Source organism: Pinus tabuliformis, chromosome 1_2, assembly GCF_031772625.1.
Source record: "Pinus tabuliformis cultivar Carrire ecotype Pingquan chromosome 1_2, CPIR1, whole genome shotgun sequence".
In the NCBI taxonomy this organism is placed as follows: Eukaryota; Viridiplantae; Streptophyta; class Pinopsida; order Pinales; family Pinaceae; genus Pinus; species Pinus tabuliformis.
Window position 1 is genome coordinate 43,013,228 of NC_142298.1, and position 11,624 is coordinate 43,024,851.

Sequence of the window (11,624 nt, forward strand, 5' to 3'; positions counted from 1 at the left end):
TGCTGTGATGCTGCATGGTTTGAATTGCATAAGCATCTAAGTTGGGTAGTGAGCTTTATCTAGAACTTCTTGAATGAACTTTGCTTGCATTGCTTCCTTGTAAATCTTGTGAATTTGCAAAACGACATAGGACAAGATGCTCGAATTTGTCCTTTTTTATAAAATTTTCCTTTTTTCTTTTAAAATTCGAACTTGTGTGGAATTGATGTACAGAAACAAGTGAAGTGGACTCTCCATCTCTCTTATCAACCCTTAGCTAATGGAGAGTTAGGTGAAGTTTTTTTTCCCGGTTTGAAATGCCTGGTCTGCTTGCTGAATGTAGCTAAGAGGGTAAATACCTTGTTCTAGTCATTAGGGGTGAATACTTCGTTTCAGTAAAGGCTTTGAAAGGCCTTTTCTGTTGACTGGGGGTGTTGGGGGAAGTACACCTGATGATAGATGTGCCTGTCTTTGTGTTACCCAAGACAATGGCTTCCTCAAAACCGTGTCTCTCCTTGTGTTAGTCATCAAGACACATTTATTATACATGTCTGCTACAAAATTGGAGACTGAAGATGCATATAGATCTTCAGCTTATGTAGACTATGCTAGAATATACTCTTTGAAAAATATATTGTTCCTTGTGAGGACACCAAAAATTAGAGGATATCCAGGATACATATTAGACTACTGCACACCAAGATACAAAAAAAATAATATTCTGAATTTTGTTTCAGAGTTTTGAAGTTAACGAATCTGAGGATTTAATATGGAAAGGTGTAGTATGATTTATTCTCTTACTGCAATTCTGTGAAAGGACGAAAGCCGGCTTTCTTCCAATTTGCCTAAAGTAGGGTTTTTCAATAGAAGAGACAGAACCTGGTAAGTGTAGTGTGTTGGGTGATATAGTTAGACGACTTGTGTAAGGGTTTGCTCTTTTATGGTGGGTCTGCTTTTCCCATTTTCCTTAACAAGTTTTAGTTTTGAACTTTATAGCTTTATTTTCATCTTTTTCTCTTTTCCATTTAGATCAAATGACCTTGAATTTCTCTTAAACTTGGCCACGATTAAATTTTTTTGTCACTTTTCATTCGGAATCTTACAAATCTGAAGTGTTCGATAAGTAGAGAAGTTACTCTAATTGATGTGTCAGACGTTAAATCATCTCTCATGGATGTTCCAGCAGCTAGTGGGTGGTAGATTTGAACCGGTGGGTGATCATCAGATTGTATGTTGGAGTCATATCATTTGCACATTCCACATAGGCCTCTATGAAATAGGTGGAGGGGAACCTTAGCATCCATCACCTTGCTGTTCTTTGATGTAATTTTGGCTCCCTCTTAATCTAAGTTTTCCTAGAGAAGCCGATTCAGTTTTCTGTTCATGATCTTATTCTTTCTGTTTCCCCTCATCTGACTGCTTGCCTAACTATTGAGTTCTGCTATGCTTTTGTATTTTTCAGTTTTCATTAGGTCTAAATCTCTGAACATATAAATGCTGTAAGGGTGAGCATTTAGGTTACAATATGTTCAGTCTTATTATGTTGGCCTGGAGAATTTTATCAATGGGGAAATTAATGTTTGTTTCTAAAAAACTTTTCAGGTATATTTTCACAAGGCACTGATAGCCCGCAAATTTCATCACTGAGATCAGAACAGACAAATCCAGTGCCTTTGCACAATTTTGCTAGTAATGGATAATCCTCTCCTCCTCATCCTTGCTCTAATTCCTAAAATACCTAATTTCAATATATCAAGTTTACCGGGGCAAGACATTAAATTAAGACCAATGTCAAGGCTTGCTGACAGAGATTCAGTGAGCTATAAGATGGCGGTTCTTATGCTCATTAGTTACATCATTTTTGTGGATAAAAACTGAACACAGTTTCTTGAGTTTCAGATGCTAGCATCTGTATTTTCTTGTGACTTTATTTGCAGAGCACTGAACACAATCCTTTGGGTTTCAGATGTTACATGGGTATTTTCTTGTGACTTTATTTGCAGAGCACTCGGTTGACTGTCAGTGCTATCCCCTGATTCAGGCCCGAGAAATCGCACAATTACAGCTGTTCATGATTAGGTTCTTGTATCAGCCATTGCCTGTTATCTTTTGCATTGCATTCCACTTGATCCTCTTTTGAATCCATCAAAGAGTTAGGAAAAAAAGGATTAAAAATGGAAATTAAAAATGGAAGAGCGACCTCGCCTGATCAGTATATCTGCACTTGTCTATAGATGCAAGACTGGATAATTTTTAATGATTTGGAACGAGGTAAGTGTTTTGCATTCATGTATATGGTGGTAGTTTGTCTGACATAAGAGAACAATTATCTGGAATCAGTCATTATTTCTGACTTTGAACAGTATCATCTTTAGTGAAGAAAGGTTAGGAACAAGAGAGGGAAATCTGCACGCTTCTATTTTTGGGTGGCATCCTGTTTAGTAAATATCTTGTCAGCTGTGTGACACCATAGTCAAATATCTTAAACCATTAATGGAAGAGCTATGAATATATTTTTGGGCCTCTGTTTTTCGTTGGGTTCACTAGCTATGAATATATATTTGGGCCTCTGTCACACTCAAACAAAGAGATTCAGTTGCATATTATAAGAGAAAGAAACTATAAAGGTATCTGATATGGATATTGCTTTGGTCTCTTGTCCTTCAACACTGTGTCAATGCATTCATGGCGCAAAAACCAGAAATCACGTGCTTACAGAGTATAATTTACCTGGTCGGGATTCAGCACCGTGAGCGGACCTGCGAGGTGAGCCAGCACCGTGAGCGAGAGCGGTGTATGCTCGAGAGGGTCGCAGAGGACCTGCGACGGGAGCGTGAATGGAGCAAATGAGTGTTTGGCGCGAGCGTTCGTTTGAAAATGCGCCAGCATAGCGGGTGCCAGCTCGGAGGTGGTGGGTCACCGGCTCTCGGAAAAAGTTTGATGTGATGGGCCCTCGAGCTCCCGAAGAAACCATGGATGCGGGACAGAGAGGCATGAGCATGTATGGTAAAGGCCGTTCCTATTTCCACCTCCATAGCAAAGTTAATGCTATGGAGGGTACACCCTCTGACAGCGGCAGCACCTTTGGATGGGCGGATGCATGTTTTGGACCCATATCCATGACAGCGGCAGCACCTTTGGATGGGCGGATGCATGTTTTGGACCCATATCCATGCATGATACCATGACCTATGTACATGCATTTTCTGGCAGCTCCGTCACTCCAACTCCGGGAGGCTCCACCGTTCAGCGTAATCAATGCAAGTAATCACGCCATTAATTTTATTCAAATAACGAGCCCATTTGAATTCGAATTCAAATTTGAATTCAAGCGCCCAAAATTCAGGGCTCATCCATATTTCAGCAACCACGCCCGCTCTTTTGCATATTGATTCCCTGTTCAGTGTTGTTTTGTCAATGAAGTTGCAGACGATAGAATATCATGACCTCGCCCTTCAAATTCGGTCTGCACCTGGAGTACTCATCTGTTTTCTTTATAGGTTTTATGTTGCGGCAAATTCTTCAATGGTATCATGCCTATTGGGACCTCAGCAGCTCCAACATATCTTCCTCCTCATTCCTTCAAAACACAAGATTCCCGGGGAAATCCCAGAAACTTCAATCTAATAGACGGGGGAGTTGCAGCTAACGATCCGGTAAGTCGCGGTGATATATTTTTCCATTGCCATCTCAATATGGTTTAAATTTCAGTTTTCAAAGTCACAGCGTAACAGTTTTGGTAAGGGGCCGTGAAATTAATTTGTTGCCCTCTAAAATAATCTTGCAAACATTACTTGCAGTAAACCATGTGTCGAAAGAAATTGTATTTCAGTTTTCAAAGTCACTGCGTAACAGTTTTGCCTAATGGGTTGCGCAATTAATTTGTTGGCCTGTAACATATTCTTGCAGACATTACTTGCAGTAAACCATTTGTTGAAAGAAATTTCCGCTCGCAATTCGAATCCACCATTGTCGAAACAAAGTATTGATTTAAATTTGATCGAGAACGAGTCTAGCAAGCTTCTGGTTCTTTCTCTTGGAACAGGACAAAAAGTAGCTCGTTACAAGGCCACCGACGCTGCAAAATGGGGCTTATTTGGATGGTTAACTAAGGACGGTAGATCACCTTTAATTGATATTTTATTGCAATCAAGTTCGGATATGTCGGACATTCACGAATTCTTCTGGTTCAAAACCATTAACATGCATATGTATCTCAGAATCCAGGTACTTTTCTTGCACCCTCCATATATAATTCACCCATAGATTTTGCGAAGTTGAACAAATCTATATTCGAGATATCTAACACAATGCCTCATTGTGATCAGGAACCGCAGCTGGGAGATCACACTAGCTCCTTGGATCTGTCGACGGAGGAGAATCTAAAAGCCTTGAAAACGATAGGTAGCGATCTCTTGGCCAAGCCTGTTTCAAGTGTCAATATCGAGACGGGCTACTATGAGCCAACGCCAGAGCAAGACTGGAAGACCAACCATGATGCATTGATCAGGTCATTTTAGTTCTTATTGAATACGTCAATTTCAATGAAAATTGCTAAATCAAGTTTTATGACAGAAAATGGTTCATGTGAATTGGTTTCACCGTTAATATTGTATTGATTTGGCAGGTTTGCGCAGCTACTTTCACGTGAAAGAAAGTCACGATCAACTGCTGCTCCTAGTGGCTAAGACTTAGAGTCCTGAAACTTTATGAATGATAGTTTTCCTCAGTTTATGAATGTTAGTTTTCCCTTATGAATGTTGTACTTTGTTCGAAGATGATCTTAACTTCGATATGTAATGTAACTTTGATATCCAATTTGAAAATTGAGGCTTTCTGCATATTTCATTAATATATTGATTTTGAAAATAATGTTATTTACCATGCCTTTACTAATATTTAAAGAAAAAGTCACACAAGAATTAACATGGTAATATTTACATTATTAATGAAATCATTGAGCTCAAACTTTTAAGGTATATATGTAATTTCGTTTTTATTTTAATTATTAATATTATTAAAATTTTCAATCTTATTATCATTAATTCGGTCATGCAAACCATCTAGACCCTGTGTGGACATAGACACATCTTAAAACGCCATTTAAATATGAAAGATCCCCACTCTGCTTTTTATGTGGACATCCCCACTAAGATTTTGGTAGAGTAGGATATCTTTGTGATACATATGGCATAGAATATAATATTAATGGTATGGAGATTTTTGTGGGGTGGGAATAGCCTATGTTCCCATGAGTAAATTTTTCATATCATTCATTTAGTTGCATGGATTGCATTAAAATTTTTATGGTATTCTTTGTTTTTAATTAATATTTTTTTAATTTTGGATTAATATTTTTAAGTTATTTGATTCTACTTATGTTATTAATATCACATTTTTTACACCTTTGTAAGAAAAAAAATTTAATATTTTATTTTTTAAAGTAAGAATGTCCATTTTCACTTTCTTTTTCTTTATGTTTTTTAGCCATTAAACATTTTGCTATGATTTATGATTTTGTTGATAAAAATGTAATTTTTAATTTTCTAAATTTAATTGTTGAATCTATAAATGGATTTAATTTCTTGAATAATTCTAATTCTACCTGCAAAAATTCTTCTAGCTTAATTTTTGTTAAAACCAATTTTAAAAATGTAATCAAAAATGTTTGAAAAGTATAATATATGGACTACTAGAAAGAAAAAGACAAGTATAAACATTTTATATTTTATACCTTTAAAATATGATGATCTAACTATGTGTGACATTGTAATTGTCAATTTATAAACTACATTTTTGAATGCGTAAATGGATTTAGCACCATTAAAAACAACCATTGCACTTTAATGAAAAAAAATAGTGAAAAAATACTCCAATAAAAGTTAAGAACAATAACGTTAAAATATTACAAAGAAAACAAAAATTCCTACACATTTTTATTTTTTATTTTTTTCTTACTATCAATGGTGAAATCTAGCTATCCATTCGATGGTAAAAATGTAATTTTATCTTTCTTTAATTACATTTTTGCATGCATAAATTAATTCATCACCCTTAAAAATATTTATTTGATCACTATTATGTAATCTCAAACATTAATATCTTGAATTTTAGCAATTATTTTAATTTTTCCGCCAGAAGTTGTCAGCAAAAAAATGTCTAAGCTGTTACAAATCAAATGAAAATGTAAAACATTTTATATTCTAAACTATTTTAACTATTATTTTTGAAATCCAACTAAATTTTTATTTTCCATTGTTTAAATTACATTTATTATTATTAGTAGTATGTATAAACCAATTCATAATCCTAAAAATCCTCTATTTTACCAAAATTTACCTTCAACCACAAATATCTACAATTATGAAAATTTATATAATTTTTGGACCTAATTTTGAGAAAACTTATGTAGAAAAATATTCCCATAAAAAAATTCAAAAAATAAGATTTTTATCTTGCTACAAAGAGAAGGAAAAATATAACATTCTATTGTATAACATTTTATAATGATATATAATGAAATCCTGCTATTTTCTAACCATATATAATGAAATTCGACTATGTAACAGTTTGAAATATGATAATTTTCATTGAATAAAGTAGACCTTCTTTCACTTATATTATCTAATCTCAACCAGTGATATAAGTAAATTCCAAAAACTATTTTCACTATTTTCGACATTTTGGAAAAACGTAGTTGGAAATATGATGTATGAGGTTGGTGAAAATGGGGTGGTAGTTTGGAATTAGACTACTGGCTAACATTGTAACCAATGAGATGCGCGTTGATGGATCTTATATGTGGAATTTCCCCCTGAGGGTCCCGCTTATCTGACCAATCACTATCAGCCCTTCTCTCACTTTCCCTTTTGTTAAGAGCTTCAATCTGCGCCATTGATCTCACTTCACGAGATCCAATAGATATCGCATCGTTCTCTCACCAACTTACTTGAATGATATCCACCGTAGATGTCACGTAATCTCACGTGGATTCTTGCACGAATGATATAAGGACGAGAGTGCGCAAGAAAAGTGGTTTTCTTGTGCTACGTGTCGACCGCTAAGGTTGATTGCGTGAATTTTCCAAATACTATTTACGATCTTTTGGGCGCATGAGATGCCACTTCCCGTTTATCAAATACAACCCACGTGCTTAATTCATACTTTAAGGAAGATGCGTAAGGAAAGGTTTAGCGCTTAAGCTCAATATTAACTCTTAATACTAATTGACTGTGAATTATAAATAAAATGTTTAAACAGAGGAAAATACCCAATTAGGGTCTAGAATTCCATTACACAGTCATAAGAGAATTTATACACCAGAACAATGCTTCCACACCACACTTCAATCAATTATTCAACAAAATCAAAATTAGAGAGTCTTGGCCCTCCTGGCTCTATTACAATAGTCTGTTTGACTTCTGTTCAATCTCAAACCCTATCTCTCACTCAAAAACTCTCGCTTACTCACCATGTTATCGATTATCTAATCTCTATCATTACATTCTTTCTTCTTTTATGAATCAAATCCTATCCTAACTTCATTTACAACTCGATCCCTATTTTTAATAGTCTAACAATCAAATCCCTATTTGCAAGCTTAGTGACACACCTATACTAACAACTTATCTCCTATTCTAAAAATAATACAATAATCTAATTATTACAATAATTGAGATAAAGATTAATTCAAGAGTTCCAACCCTCTCTACTTATAATTGATTTTGACCACTCAGGTCAATGAAATTCATTTCTTGTTAGCCACAACATGTGAACATACAATCATTTTGCTAGCTAAGTCCATATGCTCCTGCATTAGACTCCCGAGGAAGGAAATAATCCTTCAGACTTTTAGGATTTACTCCATACTTTTATAACTTTGGTGCTGTCAACCAACTAACATCCTTTATTGGTTGTCCATTCCATTTGACTAAATACTTAAAATAAACATGTCCTTTTGTTCTTTTAGTAACTATTTTCTCCAAAATAGCTTCCACCTCTTTCTTGACTGTCTTTGGCATTTGTTCTTCCCAATTTAAAGTTTGAACTTTATCTCCTGCATGTTCCTTTTATAGTTCCGACTCTGTCTCCTTGTACGGATATAAATCTACAACATTGAAGGTAGGTGATATTCCAATCCCTTCTGGAAATTCAATTTCATAAGCATTAGTTGAAAGCATCCTCACAATTCTACATGGCTCTATCTTTTTCATCTTTAGTTTATTGCAAGTCCCAACAGGAAATCTTTATTTTCTCAAGTATACCATCACTAGATCTCCCACTTGGAATTCTTTTTCTTTCCTCATCATATCAACTCTCTCTTTGTATTTGCTGCTACTTTGCTGCAATCTAGCTTTCACATCTTCTTGTAGTCTTTGCATCTGCTCTGCAAACTCTTCAACATTTTCATTTCTTGTCTCCTGTTTTCCAAAACTTTTGAGCTCATATGCGCCTCTTGGATTCATTCAAAAAATAATATGAAATGGCCTCATCCTAGTACTGCGGTTTGGAGTGTCACTATAAGCAAACTCATCTTGAGCGAGTGCTAAATCCCAATGCTTAGGATTGTTATATGCTATACTTATCAATATGTTTCCCAAGCTTTTGTTTACCACTTCGGTCTGTCCATCTATTTTAGGGTGATATGGTGAACTAAAACTAAGGTTGGCACCTAGTTTATCCTAAGAGTTCTCCAGCAATTCCCAACAAACTTTGTATCTCTATCAGACACAATACTTATAGTTAATACATGTAACCTTACAACTTCTGAAAAAAATAGATTGGCAAGATGTGTTGCATCACTTGTCTCTTTACATTCAATGAAACGTGCCATTTTAGAAAATCTATCTATCACAACATAAATGGAATCATTCCCTCTTTGGGTTCTAGGTAATCCAAAAACAAAATCCATACTAATTACATCCCATGGTCGGTCTGGTATTGGAAATGGTTGGTACAATCTTGTATTTTGGCTTCTCCCTTTAGCATGCTGAAAGATCCTGCATTTCTCGACAAATCTCTTAACATCAGTTTTCATCTTTGGCCAATAGTAAAAATCATTTACCTGCGCAAATTATTTGTCTTATCTAATGTGACCAGATAATACTCCACTGTGTTTCTCCTTGATTATGTTTTCCCTCATAGAACATTTGGGAATGCACAATTTGTTACCTTTAAACAATAAACCTCCTTGGATAAGATAATCTAACCACTGGCTTCTATTATGAACTACCGGATTTTGTACAACTACATAAATATCTTTGAATTCTGCATCATCTTTATATGTATCAACCATTTCTTCAAATCCTACAATGCCAACTCTTAATTCTTACAAAATGAAATTTACCCTGCTCAAAGCATCAACAACTTTGTTCAACTTAACACTTGTGTGTTTTATCACTAAAGTAAAACTTTGTAAAAACTCTACCCACTTGGCATGATTCTGGTTAAATTTTGGTTGATTGTTTATGAACTATAATGCATGATTGTTAGAATACAATACAAACTCCTTTGGTAGCAAATAATGTCTCCATTTTTTTAAAGCTTGCACAATAACATAGAATTCTTTGTCATAAGAAGAATACATCTTCTTAGGTTAATTTAGTTTCTCACTAATGTAGGCTATCGGTCTTCATTCTTGACTCAAAACTGCTCCTATTACAACTCCACTAGCATAAGTTTCAACTTGGAAAACATTCCCAAAATTAGGTAAAGCTAAGACTGTTTTCTCTATAATTTTCTTCTTCATCAACTTAACATTTTAGTCTACTGCTTCTGTCCACTTGAATGGCGAATTAGTCTCTTTTATTGTTTCAAAAATTGGTGCACAAATCTGACTAAAACTTCCGATAAACTTTTTATAAAAACTTGCAAGACCATGAAAGCTTCTTACCTCAAATATGTTTCTTGAAATAGGTCAGTTCCAAATTTGCTTGGACTTTCTCTAGATCCATTTTCAAACCTTCTTTAGAAACTACAAATCCAAAATAGATTAATTCTTCTTTCATGAAACTACATTTCTTCAGATTTATCAGCAATTTCTCTTTCTGCAGATTTCTTAAAACCAACTTAAGGAGCTCCAGATGTTCTTTTCTTTTAGTAAAAAGTAAAATATCATCAAGATAAACAATGACAGAATTTCCTGCATATTCTTTCAAGACTCCATTCATCAATCTCATGAATGTGCTATGTGCATTGGTGAGTCCCAAAGGCATCACTAACCACTCATATAGCCCACTGTTTGTTTTAAATGCCGTCTTCCATTCACCTCCTTCTATAATCCTTATTTGATGATACCCACTCTTCAGGTCTATCTTAGTAAAATATGTTGACCCATTTAAACAATCCATCAAATCATCCATGTGTGGTAAAGGAAAATGATACATGATTGGGATTTTGTTTATCACTCTGGAATCTGTACACATATGACATTCACCACCTTTCTTTTTACTGAGTATTGTTGGTACAGAACATGGACTGAGACTCTCTTTGATTAATCCCTTATCCATTAGTTCATGTATTTGTCTTCCAATTTCTACATTTTCTTGAGGAGTTAACTTGTATGTTGCTCTATTTGGAAAACTTTCTTGAGGTATTAGATCAATATGATAACTAATACTCTTGACTGATGGCAATGCATTTGGCAACTCATGCACAATAATATCAACAAAATCATTCAACAGAGTTTTGATTTCTTTAGATAAATCATCTATGTTTGTGGAAGTTAAAATTACCTTAGGTCTCATCGTGATAGTAAAATGCATTTGTTCATCCTTCTTGACTTCTTGCAGCAATTCTTTCCCATTCATCATGATAACATTGTTTCCAAGTGCTTCTTTGTCTACCTCATCCTTCAATGGCCGTAGTGTGTGTTTATTTCCATCCTTCTCGAGAGTGTAAGTATTTCTTCTCCCATCATGAATAGCTTTTTGATCAAACTGCCAAGGTCTTCCCAGAAACACATGGCATACATCCATTAGCGTTACATCACATAATATCACATCCTTGTAAGTACCAATCTGTATCTCTACCTTGCATTTTTCTGTCACAATAAGTTGATGTCCTTTTTGCGACCATGATACTTTGTAAGGAGTAGGGTGTATTGTTCTCACTAGTCCTAACTTGTCCACCATTTTTGTAGAAATAAGGTTATCAGTGTTTCCACTTTCAATTATCACGATTTTATTAATCACCGAGGTAAGAGTTCACAAGGCAAGCTAGCACAACAAGGACAAATCTGAAAGTCTTAATGGATAAAAATCTTAACCAGGGCTAAAGGCAATGAAGAATCTTTAATAGGGGTTAAGATGAAGAAGGGAGGTTTGGCAAGTAGCAAGGGAAATTAAGAATCCTATACTAGGGGCCAATATAGGGAATGAATTACAGAAGTAAGAGAGAAACTAAGAATTTCGAAACTTAATCAATTTAGTAGAAAACATTAAATAATCAAATAGTTAAAATAGAGAGAACTTAAGCTAATTTTGATGATATTACTTGTTTTCTTTTACTATTTATAAGAAACACATGTGATATTTCATAACATAAAGGAAAAAAATAATCAAACTCAGAGAAATGATACTTACTTGTTTCCCACAGTGCACATGAATCGAGTGAAATGTCCTCAGCTTTATTCAATCCAGTAAACC

General features: G+C 34.8%; 1 protein-coding gene across 1 annotated transcript; it reads left to right on the forward strand.

The window, feature by feature from the left end:
* The first annotated feature begins 2,951 nt into the window (after positions 1-2,951).
* On the forward strand, positions 2,952-4,767 carry LOC149204320 (patatin-like protein 5). The gene is made up of 5 exons (XM_089397094.1): positions 2,952-3,134; positions 3,480-3,635; positions 3,889-4,206; positions 4,308-4,489; positions 4,607-4,767. Exons 1-5 carry the CDS (start codon positions 2,952-2,954, stop codon positions 4,665-4,667), a joined length of 900 nt encoding a protein of 299 aa, XP_089253220.1. The 3' UTR covers positions 4,668-4,767.
* The last annotated feature ends 6,857 nt before the right edge of the window (positions 4,768-11,624 follow it).